General features: G+C 35.3%; 1 protein-coding gene across 1 annotated transcript in view; it reads left to right on the forward strand.

Annotated features, from left to right (window-relative positions):
* Positions 1 to 18,421, forward strand: part of RIT2 (Ras-like without CAAX 2) — a 395,769-nt gene that overhangs the window by 178,752 nt on the left and 198,596 nt on the right. Inside the window, exon 4 of the mRNA XM_011978096.1 lies at positions 17,880 to 18,071. Within this exon, the coding sequence (XP_011833486.1) occupies positions 17,880 to 18,071 (192 nt within the window). The remainder of the gene's footprint in view (positions 1 to 17,879; positions 18,072 to 18,421) is intronic.

An 18,421-nucleotide genomic window follows, 5' to 3' on the forward strand; every position in this document is an offset into this window, starting at 1 on the left:
CAGAGATTAAACAAATTTACCTATCACAGTAATCCCAGTTCTACAACTAACTAGTTGTGTGATCTTGGACAGGTTATTTAACTTCTCTGTTCCTTAGTTTGTCTCCTTTTTAGTTCCTTAGTCTCTTCATTATAGGGTTGTTCATAAAATTAACTGGAATAAAATATACATATTAATTATACACACAAATACATATACATATATATGAAACAGAACAATACTTAACCAACAGCACTGTAAAATCAATGTTATTAATTCTACTTAAATTTATCATGTTAGATATTAAAGCAAATAATAATACATTAAAGTATCTGGCATTTTTCCCCATAGAAAACTGATGTGATTAATTCTACTCCACAACAACACTATTTGGTAAGGGGAATAGGGATTATTATCACCTTCTCTAGAAAATGTTTGTTTACATGCCTTATTCTGGATTTACTTGCATTGTTTTAAGGAATTTATTAACCTTGGGTAATTTGATCAACCATTTCACATTGTATCTATGGACAGCAAACAATGAAACTTTCATCCCTCCTAGAAAACAGACTTGACTGTGAACAGAAATTTTTGATGCTCTAACTCAGAAAAATAAGTAATATTAGGCATTGGTGGAGGGCGGGGGGCGGTCAGCAGGGAAAGTACTTCTAGGCAAGGGAATAGCTTTTAGTGTTCCTCAAATCATACTATCTTGACAGTTTCTTATCCCAATTCTATGTACAGCCAGTCTATTTTCTTCCTTGACAGTAGTTCTTGGCTCCAGTCATGCAAATCTGCTTAAAATGGTATATACCATTTGCTCATTTCTTTTTGCCTTTGTAAAGTCTCTGTCTGGATATCCCTTCTTTGCCACATTCAAGATCGAACTATTGCTCCTTTCCCTTAAATGCTGTTTAAAGCCTCTCTTCTGCTGAATAATGTCAGAAAGCCAAATAACATGTATTAGAAGCCTGAGTGTCAAGCCTGACAGAATAAACACAATTTTCCAAGATATCAACTATGAATAAATGGGACTTTCATTTATACTATCAGAGCAGTTGCATTTAAATTCCTAGACCAGGAAGACTTTGTACCATAAAGCAAATGACATTGCTGCTCTAAGAGTCAGAAAACTTACCAGCATGCTATTTTGGAATGTACATCAGAATTAAGAGTTAAGTGGAGTTAAATTAATAGTCTCATCTCCCTATTCACTAACTGTGTGACATTGGTCAAAATATTAAATATTCCTGAGTTTCATTTTCCTAATTTATAAATTGGAAATAGTGATGCCTTTCAATACGATTCATTTTGAAAAATAAAATGAAGCTTACAAAAGAGGCATATACATTGTTAAGGACTTTATATGACGTGTTTTTTCATTCACTTAACAAATAGTTGTGGGGGACCTACTAAGTGCTGTGTGCAGCCCTCCGCTAATACGTTCTCACTTACATTGTAATGATACAGCACCTGACCTGGAAGCCAGCCATACCGTGTGATAGGCCAACAAGTAGACATTAAGGGTAACACAGTGCCCCTGTGAAGAGAGTGTGTAATGTGTGTGTGTGTAGATATACACATTATATATATTTAACTATATATAATGTTAGTGAATATATAATAATGTTATTTACTATATATTGTGTATATAATGTATATTAATATATTAAATATATTAATATATATGAAATATGTGTGTGTGTGTGTGTGTGTGTATATATATATATAATGAGCCTTTCAAAATTTGAGAGAGGATTTTTCCTTTGAAGAGAAGTAGGAGAAGATGTGACGTGCAACATTTAAACTGAACCTTGACGAATGGAAAGGAAATTTAAGGCACAGGGAGCCGCATAAACAAATGCATGGGGGCATAAAATGTATCTTTCCTGGACTATTGTTATTCGGCTTTGGCTACATTAAAACACCAGTGTTGGCTGCTTTTCAGGTGTTAATCTATATGATTTATCCCTATCAGGCCTTCATTCAGGTAGACGAGCAATAGGGGAATGGTCACATTAATGCAAATTGACGTGTACATGTATGAAACTTTCTCAAGCAAATCCTTCTGGCTCTAGTCATTATTTGCATACTATTATTGTACTTATAATTTTTTTAAATGACATATTTTTATTTTGTTTTTTGTATTATATGATGTGCCAAGAGCTATCAAGGGTTATATTGTTTTCTAGTATTATGTTGGAAGGGAGACCTATGTTTGCAATCAGGCTTGCAGTCCAAGTTTTAGATACAAATACTAATGTTACTTCAGTAGCAATTTTTTTTTTTTTTGCAAAAAAATTGTGTAGGCATATTTTGACTTGGAATAAAGAACAAAATTTTAAAACTTGAAATAGGTATTTTCTTTTAGTAGTCATACCAGATTAAGCATTAGTAAACCATTTCAGGAGATAAGTAGAATTTCTTCCTGTGGGTAATTATCTGTGGCTTTAGGCTTATTTGTAGCTCTGTCAGTCTAACAAAAGGTGATTAAAAGGGACAAGTCCAAACCACAATTCCACATCTCATTCCTGATCATTTATGACAAAGAGAGCTATTAGTTCTATCTTGAGCTAAGCAGAGGAAACAGACCTAGTAAACAAAGCAATATTTATAGTTGCTAAAGTATATTGGTTCTTACTATGTCCAGGTAGTCTTGGAAGCTGGTTACAGGAGGAAATTTTTACAGATCTTTAGTTGTAATAACAGACTTGGTCTTGCAACAACCTCATGGGGTAGGTACTCTTCTTAACTGCATTGCGCAGATGAAAAAGCAGAATCCTAGGGACCTATGAAGTGGCAGAGTCAGAATTCAAACCCAGGCAGTATAGCTCCAGAACCCCATGCTTAATCCCTCTCACCAGCCTCTTGCCGATATAACTCTTTGACAGTTTTCATGTTCAAATCATCTGCTTTCTTATGTTCTCAATAAATGTATTTGAAAAATTCTATTAAGTTGGTTGTTTTGTTTATTGTCTTCTAAGTAAATAAGTAGTCTATTGGCTGGGGGTGGTGCTTCACACCAGTATAACCCTAGCACTTTGGGAGGCCAAGGCAGGAGTATGGCTTGAGCCCAAGAGTTTGAGAGCAGCTTGGGCAACATAGTGAGATGCCATCTCTATCAAAAATTAAAAAAAAAAAAAAATTAGCTGAGCATGGTGGCACATGACTGTAGTCCTAGCTACCCAGGAGGCTGAGATGGGAGAGCCACTTGAGCCTGGGAAGTTGAGGCTTCAGTGAGCTATGATTGTGTCACTCTACTCCACCCTGGGCAATGGAGCAAGATGCTCTCTCTTAAAAAAGTAGTGTATTATGTGTGCTATATTAATAATTTATTACTACTAATTCTCTTATCAGAGTAAGTTAATAATTCTTGAGCATTTGGACTAAATGTAAATAGAATGTTTTCCATATTTGAGTCTTTCTTCAATTCTAACACTGGAGTAGGCAGCTTGCTATTTTGGAAGCAAAATGATGTCTTAAAGCATATTTTAAAGTTGAAACTTGGTTATCTTGTGAAGTCTTCCTTCAAGAGCTTTGAAGGACAATGTTTTTAGGGAAGAGGAGGAAAGGAAGTACCAAATTTTGGCAGTATACACCACATGTCTTAAACTCTAGTGAATCTTAAAAATTAAATGAGAAGGAATTATTTTATTGTATCTTTTTGCTCTTTCTTCTTCATTCAAGACCAAAATTTCTTGAAATAGATGTGTTCGAACTTGTTCGGTCTCATTGCGGACATCTCCAGAACTGGCATTTCTACCACCAGGCTTTCTGCATCCATTGCTTGACAGTCCCTTTTTTTTTGTTTTATGCCATGATTTTATCCCCTTGGCCACACTCAATACTATTTTATGCTTATTTCCTTTCTCACTTAAAACTTTCAAATACCCAATTTTAAACATCTGTTGAATCAAGTGACATGCAGTTACTCTTCCACTCTCTTTTCTTTCTTAGATATCATATTTCCTCTTTACAAAAATCCTTGGAATACCTTGGTGATCAATATTTGAATATCCTTCTATTTATCTACTCTGCCTCAGGCTGAAGTTTCCTTAGCTCGAGGTAATTCCCTATAGCCACTGGAGCCCTCAGTCAGAGGGAGAGAACTACCAGTGCCCTGACCCTACCTTACATTTGTCTCTCAAAGAGCTATAGCCAATCCCTTGCCTCCTGAAGAGTTGTATTTATCCTCTTATCTCCCTAAATAGTTACAATTACTATTTTCTGAGTTCTTCAGTTTGATAAGATTGGGTTAGTTTTTATGTTCCCCCATTGAATTTTATCTCTGTTGTTTACAACTTATGTTAACTCCCAGAAATACTCCATCCCTGTCTTATTTACTGTCTTTTCCAGTCAATCTAAATTTGAGCAAATGAGATCCAGCCCTGAGACAATATAGATCAGGAAGCTTTGTGGTTAGCTGATAACTAAACCAGTTTTGCAGTTGCATTTGATGCTTTCCAGAGCACATCTCCTTTTTCTTTCTTTCCTATTTGAAATAACAGAAAATAGGAACCATGCATGCTGCCCTACTTACCATGTTGCTAGCACAGTCAAGTTGTTACTATCCTGTTTACCACCTTCTCTGCTGTACCTCTGAGGTTCAAGTAGCATAAAAAATAATTTTTGAATCACTTGGATAATAGAGTACTCTTCTCATGGGCACTGCATAGAAGCAGGCATGTTTTTAAGGACATTTAAAGACTAAATTGTTGGCCAAATTATTCCAGAATAAAAATTGCAGTTAGGGATTTTACTTTAGTGAGTTTCATGAGGATAGGAAAAAAAAAATGACAGTAACCATATAGCTAGTATTTTTCAGAGGCAAATCATGTTAGAACCAACATAGAGGAAGGTATCTTTCATACATTATATTATTTAATCTTCACATTGGTGATACTGGAAAGGCATTGATTTTCCATAATCCAGATGAGAAAATAGATGGCCAGAGAAATCAAGATATTTGCCCAGCAGATCCAATGTCATGTTTGTGGTTCCCTCAAGTCACATTCTCTCTCTTCTTCTTTTTTTTCTTTTTTGAGTCAAGTTTTGCTCTTGTTGTCCAGACTGGAGTGCAATGGCACGATCTCGGCTCACTGCAACCTCCACCTCCCAGGTTCAAGTGATTCCCCCGCCTCAGTACCTCAGTTACCTAAGTAGCTGGGATTACAGGCATGCACCACGAAGCCCAGCTTCTTTTTGTATATTTAGTAGAGACGGGGTTTCACCATGTTGGTCAGGCTGGTCTCGAACTCCTGAACCTCAAGTGATCCACCTGCCTTGGTCTCCCAAAGTGCTGGGATTACAGGCGTGAGCCACCGTGCCTGGCCCACATTCTCATAATTACATCACATGTACTCACCTTGATATGAAGGAGGAGTAAAGAATGCCATATGTAGCATAGAGATATATACTTAAGGGTTAAATTGGTGTTCTAAGTATGATAATGCATAAAAGATAGAGAATACAGAATGAGCAGGAGTCAGGAAAAGTTTCTGAGTGTTAGAAAAATGTGTAATGTCTCTGGTTCTTCACTTCAGTAGTCCAACATTTCTCAGATTGGTTCTTGCTTATGAGTTCTCTGAAACGGAAACAACATCGTTAACAACAACCTCTTGCACTTCTCTGTGTTGTTTCACATACTCAAATGGAAACTTAACATTGTCCAGTGTGACGGAAGTTTGGGTTCTACTTTTGTTATGGCAAAAGCTGGTTAGGAAATGGAAGTCTGTGTGTGTTCTGGCAATTTCACCAGTTAAATGATAGTGCACCTGATACTGTGATACAAAAAGTGTATTTATTTATTTGGTTTTTAGCATATGATATTGAGGCAGGAGAACAGGGTCTGGAGACAGGGAATTGAAGGCCAATTGGAACTAATTTCCTAAAGCTAGATCAAAAAGGAAAACACCTGGGTCTGGAGGCAGGCACTCTAAGGCCAACTTGTGATCACTTCCTAAAACTGGAGGGAAAGGAAAATCCCTCTCTCTCTAAGCCCCAGTAACAAAGTATCCACAACTACTCCCTGTACCACCCCCTTTCCCAGGGCATCTCGAATGTAAAAGGAAAGTGCCTCTGATTGCCCACGGGCCAAGTGCAGGCCATTCCTTCATCTGCATAGGGCACCAAATCCACTCTGGCCTCTAAATGGCCACAGGCCAAATCCTTCATCCACATAGTGGATAGCCATTCCAGACCTCAAAATGGGGCACTTAAACTCCAGAAAACTTTGTCACCGGGGTCTTGAGCTGCTTGCTGGGGCCCGCTCCCACCCTGTGGAGTGTTCTCTAGCTTCAGTGAATCCTTACTTTCACCCTTTTGTTCCCTTGTTACTTTGCGTACTTTGTTCAGTTCTTTGTTCAACATGCCAAGAACCTGGACATCTCATACTCTAGGCCTGCCTTCTGGTAACATTATGTCTAATATCTTATAACAGACACTGTACAAAGACTGTATAAGGATGAACACACTAGACAAGTTCCCGGCTCTTTTCTACCTTAGGATCCAGCAGGGGCACCCCACGCAACTGCACTGACACCATCTAATAAGGGCTGGGTGGATAAGTCCAGAGCTTCGTGGCTGTTAACCAACCCTGCAGTATCCGTGTTTGCTAAAATCTGAAAGATTTGCAGGCAGAAGACTGCCACAAAACGTGAAGGAGAGAGTGTCTCTGCTGTAGGGTGACACAGGGGATTCCCTTAGCACATTTCCTAACTGAGAAGTGTCCTTGTGCATTCATTCAGCCCTGCCCCACTCCACTCTCTAGTGAAGCAATTCGGAATCATCTCAGCATTTGCTCAGTTCTTTCTCTTGAGGTCCCAACACTAACACCAGAATATCCCACAGTTAGACCTTGTATCTTCCTCAACACGGTCTGCAGGGTTTTGAACAAGTGGTAAAGGCAGTAACTGATAATGTAGGGGAAAGGTGTTTCTTTTTTCTTTCTTTCTTTCTTTTTTTTTTTTTTAAATCACAGCTGTTTCTTTATTTAATTACCCTGATCACTACCTGCAGACACTATGACTTTTTCTATTTGTTGATGATGCTGTGTTTGACAATTCCCAAGACTTCATTAGGACTCTTTCTATTTATCGTTTTTTTCTACTTTCACTTTTAATTTTCCAGAAATTTTGAGTTACTGTTGCTATCATTTTGTTTTCCAATGGTAGTATAGATATCAAATAATAACAATAGTTCTGTGATTTCAATTGCATTTTGAAGGGCAAGAGACTGAGAAATTGCCCACTCTCTTGAACAGGAAGCTTTTGATTTTAAAATATTGCTGCAATAGAAAGGGTTTAAGAAAAGCATTGTTTAAAATTATCATATGTCCTAGCCATCAAAATACATTTTAAAATAATAAAACATATGCTATACAATATTAATATATGTGCTTATATTTTATATGTATGCATGTGATATCTTATGACGTTAATATCTATGCTCTATGTTAATATGATATTCATATATCCATACTTTTTATATTTACTACAACTTACTAACAATTTCAAAAACTATTAACTTCCAGAGTGAATCCATCTTGAGGCATCTCACAAACAATACCATAATAGAAACCAACCTTGATAATTTCAAAACTCAAATATCATCATTATCTCATCATTCTCCATTATCCCCATATTTTTCCTGGCCCTAACCTAATAATGAAATCCTATTTTTTCCAATGTAGTTGAATATGCAATTTTAAAATTATTATATTTTAAATAACTAGATCAAAATGATTCTAAAATTACCAAACTGATATGACGATGTTTTTGTGTTATGGAATAGCTCACCTGAGTTTTAAAGTGTAATGAAACACAATTATATTTGAATAACCAAATTATTTGATTGAGCACAGTCACTGCAGGGAGTTGAAATAATATGGAACAAACAATGATTTTTTTTCAATATATTTAAATTTTTTCCTAATATATTTTTATGCAAGATGCAAGGCATATTGGTCTGTTCCCATGCTGCTAATAAAGACATACCTGAGATTGGGTAATTTATAAAGGAAAGAGGTTTTCTTTTTTTTCTCTCTCTCTTCTGTGAGATGGAGTCTTGCTCTGTCACCAGGCTAGAGTGCAGTGGTGTGATCTTGGCTCACTGCAACCTTTTACTCCTGGGTTCAAGCGATTCTCCTGCCTCAGCCTCCCGAGTAGCTGGGATTGCAGGCATGCATCACATGCCCAGCTAATTTTGTATTTTTTAGTAGAGATCACCATGTTGGCCAGGATGGTCTCGAACTCCTGACCTCATGGTCTGCCCGTCTCAGCCTCCCAAAGTGCTGAGATTACAGGCGTGAGCCATGGTGCCAGGCCAGGAAAGAGGTTTAATTGACTTACAGTTCAGTGTGGCTGGGAGACCTCACAAAGTGTTCAATGATGGTGGAATAGGAAGTAAACACTTCTTTCATCACATGGTGGCAGGAAGGAGAAGAATGAGCAAAAGGGGGGAAAGCCCCTTATGAAACCGTTACATTTCAGGAGAACTCAGTCACTATCATGAGAATGGCATGGAGGTAACCGCCTCCGTGATTCAATTACCTCTCACCAGGTCCCTTCCAGAATGTGGGAATTATGGGAACTAGAATTCAAGATGAGATTTTGGCCAGAACACAGCCAAACCATTTCACAAGATTACAAATGTATTTTTTAAAGAGAGAAAGATATTGACTGACTTGGGAACAAAAATTTTGCTGATTTTGATGGTACAGGCATGTCCCTTAACAATATAAATTTTAAAACTTTTTTCTACCAATTATCTTAAAAGATTTATCTAGGATATTTTCCTTATTAGTACTCACAAACTCCTTTACTGTTAGAAGCTTGCTTATTATGTCTGTGTTCCAGAATACATACATTATCATAGAGTTAGCACATCAAAATATTTTTCTAAATGGCATTTATTTGTTCAAATGGCAGCAATTTAGTTGAATTTTTTAATGTTAAAAATCTATCAAGCAATATAAGTGCAACGTAAGTGTTAAAAACACTTTAAGCATAGATATTGTCCTCTAATGTTTAACATTTGCTTGGTGACACAAGTCTAATTCCTTGAATAAAAAGAAAATAAGAAAGATATAATTAATTGCTAATTTTTTAAGTTCATAAGTGATGAAAATATACAAAAAATAATTCTCAATAAAGGCTGGATTTGTTAGGTATGGGTTCACACACACACACACACACACACACACACATAAAAGCACAGGAAGAATATAATCGACTTAGAAGCATGCACAGGATTCAGATCACAGCAAAGGAAAGGAAGCTACCCATGTGATGTAGAGGGGATTAGAAAACTGGGCTTTCTGAGCTGGCTGTGTTTTAATTAGCTATGAGAAAATGATATCATCACTACCTTTCTGGGCTCTGATTTTCTCATCTGCAAAGTAAAAAGTTTGCATCTGATAATCACTAAATTCTTGATTCCCTAAAAAAGGTTCAAGTATGAGGAATAATGTTCATGAAAGCACAATGGTAAGAGAGACAACTTTTATGATCAGGCCATGAGAGAAGTGACCCCATTAGAGAGGGCATATTCAATATTAACTGGAGATAAAGCTTGATTGGTAGCATGATATCAGATTATATAGGGTCTTAAAATCAGGCTGATGAGTATAGATTTGATGTGAAAGTAAGTGTGCAACCACTGGACCTTTGGAGACAGAAGAGCTGCAGAATAAATGCAATACTTAAAGAAGAGTAATCAGATAGTGAAATGGATGGATTTCCCCCCATTGATGGATTGATTGGAAAAGGGAGACCCTGGGGTTAGAGCAGCCACTCAGGAGGTATAACTAAGCTGGAGGATGAAGTATATCCAGCACTTTATGATGGTCAAGAACCTTGTAACCTCTTCCTGGTTGTACTTCTGATGTCATAGAGGACAAACATCTGCTCCAATAATTACTTTCCTCACTTGTATGATGAGGGAGTGTTGGACTGTCAATACAATTCTAAAATTTTGTAATTCTCTGGAGACAAATTATTCTTTATATTGCAAAACAAGATTATTTGGTTTTTACCAAAGGAGGAACCAAATAGTAATTTATTTTTTATTTAATATTTAGAAATATGAATTTCATTGTGGATGGTGAAGCTTTTTTAGAGAAAGCATGTGTGGGTATGTGTGTGCATGAGTCCCATATCATTTTTCTTATTTATAGTAGTATCCTATCAGGTACTCTAAATCAATTAGCAACTGCAACTTTGTCGTGTGAAGTTTCTTATTTCACTCTATTTTTGTTGAAATCATCCTTTCAGTATCACATTGGGAATGACTAAACTGCGGTAGATGAAATCCTTTCACAACACAGTTATGCTGACTTCTTCCAAGATTCATTCCTGTAGGTTTTATCAGCAGGAAAACAGCTCCCAGTATGAGTGACCTCTAGGATAAACAGGAAGCCAGCTGTGATTAGAAATATCTTTTAGTGGATTTGTACCACCCAGAGGCGATCATGAAACTTTAAATCTTTGACAAAATACAAGTCAAATAGAAGGAGGAAGGGCAAACAGACTTCTATGGGAAAGAAATTTTGGTGCAAAATTTGATCCAAATACAGTAAGATTCCTCTTTCCTCCTCCCTTCTTAGCGTAAGACAAATGACTAATGCTAGACAATGAAATAAGGAACATTAACTTGCTTTATAATTGCTGTGGATTTCAATGGGATATAGGTTTATCTAAAAGTTAAACTAGACCTGGCCTTACATGTACAGGAATGAATAAGTAACTAAAAGCTTTATCCATTTAGTTTAAGGATTTGATTCCCTTTCCCTTTTATCTTCATCCTCCTGCCTCCAATCCTCACTCCCCTTAAAGTGCATATCATCCAGGGAATAGTAACATATTTTAAAACATTTAGCTTAAAGTAAGTAATTAACCAAGTGATAACATAATTATCTGTTGGGCTTTGATCCAGGCACTGTCCCTAGTGCTTTGGAGAATATGATGCTCAGGTAGGTTAGAGTCTAGTGATGGGAATGAGTGTAAAACACACGTAATTACAATAAAAGAAAGAGGCATAAGTGCCAAAATCTGAGGACAGTTCAGTACTGAGCATGCCTGGCAAAAGAGAACAAAACTAGAAGAAAGCTGTCAGAAACCATTTCTATAAAATCTCCTTTAAAATAGATAAAATACTTCAAATGGAGGCAAAGCTCCAGCTCTCAAAAAGAAGGGACAAAAAGAATTTGCCCCCCCCCAAACTGATCCAGACTAATTGATTTGTGCCCTATTTCCAACTCACATATTCAATCCAAAAGGCTTGTCCCCTGAGTCTGTCACAAAAACCCCATTTAGATTCTAATCTTTCACCTAAGCCATATTTCCAGTTATCTATGGATAGTTTCATTTGGATGTCTAATATTAACTCTAACTAGACAAGTAGAACTCTGTGTGGGACATGATGGCTCTTAAGTTATTTACTTTCTCAATCAGCTGATCTCTGTCATTACAACCACCAGATCCAGGGCTACAAAAACTGGAACCATATTTAATTTAATTTAATTCTTTCTTTCCTCAGCGAGGCAATGGTATCAATGTGTCTCTGATTTTCTACTTGATAGCTCCAGGACTTCCGCCATCTCATTTAATATCTCTATACTTTTTTTTTAATATCTAATGTGAGATATGTTTTTCATGTCATTTTTTCATAATTCCTTTCTCTCCGTTTTTCTTTATTGTGACCTCTCATTCAAGAATTTTCCCCCCTTTTCTTTCTCCTTTTGTGAAACCTCACTTCAGAATTACTGCGAAAGCCTTCATGGTTTTCTCCCTGCTCTCAATGGCCCTTTCCTCCACTGTGACTCTCACCATTGCCAAACCAACCCTACTACAATAAGGCTGCCTGCTTGTTACTTTCCTCCTGACAAAAATCTCCTGAGTTCTAGTTCCGCTCACATGTGCTCCTGGCTGTTATTTTGTGCTAATCTCATTGCAATGGGACTGACTTCATGAGCCGGCAATTGCTGTAGCTGCCCAGGGTCCCAAGCCCAGAAGTGCATTGCACTTGTTTTAATGTATTACTCTTGCTGTCTTGAAATTCTTAATTATTTTTGAACAAGTAGCCTCACATTTTCATTTTTGCATGGGAATCTACAAATTATGCAGCTATTCCTGCATTACAACCTTAATGCTTATTCAAATTGTATTTAGTTAAGAGTTTTCCAGGAGTCGTCATTATAGTTGGATTCCAAGTACCCTTCAAGCCTCCAGTTTCAATGCCAACAACTTAACTAAAAAGATTTTAAACATCATTATCAATTATTACACACTAATCATTTTCTACGGAATAATTTTCTATTATCTTACTTGAAGCTTCCATCAGTATTATTGAGTATGACTATGAAATGTTTGACAAGGCTTACATTGAAAAACACAATCACAGAATAGTCTTAGAGAACCTGATACTACAGATCTAGTTGGGTTGACACTGGGGATGTTGTCTCTTTTCTCAACCCCAAGAAGAGAAATTGCCTTCAGCTCTCAGTGCTTAGGGGAGATTTGTGTCAAATTAATATGTTGTTATTGATAACAAAAGTGATATAATTGATCATGTTTTCATTGTAGCTTGGGTTGTTTAGATGTTCAGAGTTAAATTGTAAATCAAACTCTGTCTCCTCACTCTATCCTGGTTCTGATGCTCTAATTTTTATTTGTCACATATATATATAAATGACAAATAAAAAATATATATCTCCATATTTCAGTTTTATTATATGTATTTATTTTACCAATCTCAAATCTTACACAACTGTCATATGTAAGTGCTCAATAAATATTTGATGAATGAGTTAGGCACAGCACAAGCAGTATTCCATGATAAAATGCATTCCTAAAAATATGTGTCAAATACCAAAAAAAAAACGATAGGTTATCTTCTCTGAAAACTGTAAAATAGTATTTGCTAATTATATTTTGACTTTTAGGCACAATCTTTGACCTCACATTATCGGCATTTATAAAAGCTGTTTGTTCATTTTCATTTCAATTGACATAACCAGTTTAAGGCATCAGATTGAGACTGAGAAACCACCACTCCTACTTATTGCAATCCTTTTGCTTTGCATAAATTGTAGTAAATTTATGATACCTAGATTTTAGTCCTTTAGAATTGTTTCTATACTTTCATTAAAAAGATGCAAATAAAAGAAACAACAATCACATGATTCTGTGCTATGCCACCCTCCAAAAATTCAGCTATTGAAGGCTAAGCAGGTCCTAGATGATTAACTACTATGCAAATGATGAATTTGGACTATGAAAGGCTATTTAAGAGTGAGAATACATAATCTTTGGAAGTGAGGTTACCTGAAAGTTGAGAAGTTCTGTACAAATAATAAAGTTAAGGAAGAACATCACATCCTTTTCCCTACCAAGCCCTCTTTGCCTTCCCTCTGAAAACTGTTCCTGCCATTTTCTCAACCCCAAGGTTCATTTAGATCTTAACTATTATTCATTCAATTTATCTTGGCTTGGTTGTGTTTCTCCAATGAAGATATATATATTTATATATATCTCCTACCACTTGGTACAGTGTTAGGTATATGACTGACTGACTTTTTAATTTACTTTTTTTTTCCATAAGGAGAACAAATATGGACATGTGGTTCATTAAAGAGATGGCCAAAAGGGATTCAGATCAATATATGTAATGCTATCTGTGTGCCCTTACTGGGAGTGGTTAATAAGCTGGTCTGAATATAGTGCTAGTGCTTTTTAAATATAGTGAGGCATTCGTATCTTTGTAGTACTGCTACTTGAATGCAATGGGGAGCTGGCCCAATTCCTACATGTTCTAATACCTGCTTAAAATTCTTACTCTGATAATCAAGAAGCTGGAATATGAGATTCATCAAAAATTCTGTATTCATTTTCTGAATATAGAAAAATTATCACACAATTTTAGTACAAGGGAGTATATCAAAGGCAACTGATCAAACTGGAATGCTGTACTCAGAATAGCTCTGAAAATATTAGAAATGCTTATATTTGTAGCATTTTATACAAAGGGTCTGTTACATAAATATGTTGCTACTTATAGATAGCAGATGGAATCTAGAAATGTTCCTGAATAATTAACCAACAAGTTTCATTTATAGCAGGAAGCAAATGAAGAAGGTATTAACATTCAGGATACACCAAACAGAAAGTATAGGGATCTTTAATTCATGGGTGAATGAAGGCGGAAGCAACATGGTGAACACGGCATTTTTCCTTTTAAAGTGATTTCCTTATCATATATTATTAAGTTAATACATAGTAAAGAGATTTTGTTCAAATCTCTGGGTCCCATCAGCCTCTACTGCATCTTCTAGTAAAACGCACACACACACACCCCACACAGAAACTTGTGTACATGTTGTGTAAAGAGTTGGTATAGAAAAGGTCATCTAAGATAAAACATCCTCCCCATTCATTATGATAGCTTCATTACATCTGTTTTATTGGTGGAAAGATTTTCTGTTTGGGGAAAAAAAAAAAGCTTAATACTTTTCTGATGAAGCTTATATAAAAAACACTGCCACATTTATATTTAATGCAGCTAAAAGAAGATTTCATGCCTGTTCTCCCAGTGAAAGCTTCTATTCTGCCAGATTTGTACCAGAGATAATAATAGGCTTGATTTGTATTGTATTTAAAAAATTCATCAAAGCATTTTCACATCTCTTCTCTCATCTGAGCTTTTCTACTGCCCTGTAAGACTAGTTAAGTGTATGTCCTAATCCATCTTTAACAAAATGGGAAATTGAGGCCCAGAGAGGTTATGTGACATGTCAGAAGACATGCTCTAAGTAGCAGTCCTAGAGGTCATGCACTATGACTACCTTTCTCTGCTTCTAGAATATAAAGACCACTCTAGAGCATACATTCAGTTATGTATTCATACAGATAGGTGCAAAACAAAAATCATCCAAATTTTAAAGTATGCATGCTGGAACTTTATACCTAGAGATTCCAATTTAGATCAGATGTTATTCCTTGACATATCTATTTTTAATGTGATATGTGTGCAACTTTGAATCTGGTTAACAAGCACTGTTGGACCTTTATTCATTCAATCATCCAATATTCTCTGTGAATTTTGCCTTCTGTAATTTGCTTATCTTCCTAACAGGTTGTTACGCTTTATCAAATTTGTTAGTCATTTCTTTATGGCATATTTTTGTTGAAGTCGTCAAATGCATTGCTCTTTTTCTTATGTCTCACATAGAAATATATTCCTTCAGTTCAAATTTAAGAAACAATCTACAATCGAACAACAAAAAGAACCAACCCCCTTCAAAGAAAACTACTACATTCTTCACAACAAAATAAAATCAATATGTAGAAGACAATATACAAATGAATATAAAACATAGGATATGTTGATCATAACACATAAATAATAAATACAAATAAAAGGAACATGATGTTTCAATTCTACGATTTGCAAAAGTAGAACAATTTGATAAGCAGCATCATTGAAAATGAGGATAAATAGTCACATTTATATAACGCTGGGGAAAGTATTGTTGACACAATGTCTTTGGCATTGAGATTGGCAATATTTCTCAAAAGTAAAATGTATGTTCTTTTTGGTCTAGAAATACTGTTTTTCAGGTATAGATAAATCTGTGCAATGTTTAAGAATATATATATCACAGTATTTTCTATAATAAGAATAAAAGGAGGCCATCTAAATGCCTTTTCATAGATAAGTAGCTAAATTAATTATGGTACATGTATAAAAAGAATTATGATGTCTCTATAAAAAAGAATAAGCAATATTTATATATACTTATATAGAATAGTTTCCAAGGTATAGTAAGGCTATTACATTTTAATTAAAGATATATATTTTGTTTCCCATTGAGTTTAGAATGATATATAAAGGAAGAAGGAACATGTATATGCTTGTATGTACACAGACAGTAGTGTAAAGTTAAAGAAGCTATTAACTGATGCATTTGAAAAGGAAAACTAGAAGTTTGAGGTGGGAAGAAAACTAAATTGGTACTGGATACATCTGTACCATTTAAATATTTTGCTAATGTTTGTATTTGTTAATTTTCAAAAAGGACTAGACGATTGAAAATCAAAAACTTTAGTACTGAAAATAATAATCAGAAAATAGCATAAACTTTAAATTGTAAAATAGATCTTTTCCAGTTTAGCTTGCATTTTTATTATTTTAATCATACACAACTGATATAACAGATCTAATTATGTTTTCCTAAAGATCAAACATATTTCTAAGATGATCCTATCATTTCTTTTCCAAAGAAATGTAATTATGAGTTTGAGAAACATCAGTTATCATTTTCAGTCCATACTTCTCTAGTCAAGTCCTGTCAATTATGGAGTTTTGATTCAGATATAGGGTTTCAAAATCGGAGTATGTCAGAACTATGAGGGATCTCAGATATTTTATTACTCAATCGTGGTTCAGGAATGAAATGTGGATCCAATAGAATGTTTTCTTCTCCCAAATTAGTACATTTCACTCACATAGTGAAATTTAGGATTGAGTTAAAATAAAATTTAATGCTAAGTAATTTGATACAGTGAGAGTCAGGTAACATGAGTTTTTTGAACCAACTCTATATCATGTTGTTGTCGGTCTTTGGACAAGTCTCTTGTCCTCTCTGTGATCCAGTTCTTGCAACTTAGAAATGACTGCTGAAACTGATGCAAACACTGTTTGCATTTATTCCATATTTACCGAAAATGATTGGTGAACTTCACTTATTAACTCAGGAATGTATTAACTTTATCAGTCTCTGGACTTGCAACCACCCTAGTTTTCCAACATTCCTGGATCTACGTAAATGCTCCCATCTTTCAAGCTAGCTTAAATCAAAATAACATTTATTTAAACAATTACTCTGAGTAGGGCATTTTTTGAGTTCTTATAAACATTTTGCTAGGTAAAGAAGTCCCATTTTCTCAAATTCTTCAAACACAGTTGAAACCCACCAAAAATTGTATTTCTTTGATTACTTATAGCACAAATTGTCCAAGTCACAATATGCTCTTTTGTTCTTTCATTGCTTATTCTACAGACAGAAGTTAAGTTTTATATTTTCCATTGCTTCTATCTAATTATCCATTGCCATTTTAACAGTAGTTTCAGAATAAAAGTGAATAAAAACAGATATTTTAGACTTAAAGGAACTTTCCAAATTGTAATCTAGACCAAATATTGAATTTTCAGTCACTGAGAAGTTGTAGTTGAAAGATGAAAGAGTCAGCAGAATGCAGAAAATGATCCATCCCTCAGCAATCTAGATCCTTCTGTTTATGTACCTTCATGAGACAAATCTAACACCCAAATAAATAACTGGATCTGGAATTATCAATGCTAATAACTTTATCCATTCACAAGGAAGACCAAGGTCTAACTCTTAATTCATTTTCATATTTTTGAGTAGAAAAGTTTGTTCCCCCAGATTCCTTGGCAGACTTTTGGCAAATCCCCTATACAAACCTACTTTCATTTGCAAAGTGAAGCTAATTTCCTTAGATTATACATTTTTTTCTTCAATGTTTCTAGAAAAGAAAATTGGTTCCAAAAAATATCTGAAATATGTAATTTAAAGAATATCTAGACTGGGTTCAAATAAATTTAATGATTGGAGTATAAACATTTAGATTCATTTTTTTAAAGTGAGGTCATTACAAATAAAAAATATGTATATATCATCTTTATACAATCCCTAAGAGTCCATGAGTAAAAATTGCTGTTTAATATGTTTTTCTAATATCTCATAAATGAAATCTCCTATGATTAAATATCAATATTCTTAATAGTTTAAAACATTCAAATTTCATAATGATTACATTTAAACCTCCTATTAATTAGCTATATTGACAGCCCATAACTAAATTTATTTTTTTTTCCTGCAGGCAGAATTCACAGCCATGCGGGAGCAGTACATGCGAGGTGGGGAAGGCTTCATTATCTGCTACTCCGTCACTGACCGTCAATCATTTCAGGAGGCTGCCAAGTTTAAAGAGCTCATTTTTCAGGTCCGCCATACCTATGAAATTCCCCTGGTGTTGGTGGGTAACAAAATTGACCTGGAACAGTTCCGCCAGGTAAGTGCCAATTTTATCTGGTAGCTTCTGTCTTTTGCTCTGAGAATACATAGTACAAAATATGGCTGCTTTCCAAGGTTCACATCGATAATTATGAGAAAGAAATTATGCACATGATTTTTCTAATAAGTCATGGTGGTCACATGGTAAATTGTGTTGGCCTCCATAATATATTTGATCACATATGCTATTTTGTAGAGTGTCCTTGCTAGTGCCCCATCCCCTAGGATCTGGGATTATATACTGAATATAGTAGAAGTGATTCTTGTTGACTTCTGAAGTGTGGCCTTAAGAGTTCTGCAGTTTCTGCCATTGTCACTTGAACTGCTCACCCTTGAGTACAAGTAAAG

Source organism: Mandrillus leucophaeus, unplaced genomic scaffold (assembly GCF_000951045.1).
Source record: "Mandrillus leucophaeus isolate KB7577 unplaced genomic scaffold, Mleu.le_1.0 Scaffold189, whole genome shotgun sequence".
NCBI lineage: Eukaryota > Metazoa > Chordata > Mammalia > Primates > Cercopithecidae > Mandrillus > Mandrillus leucophaeus.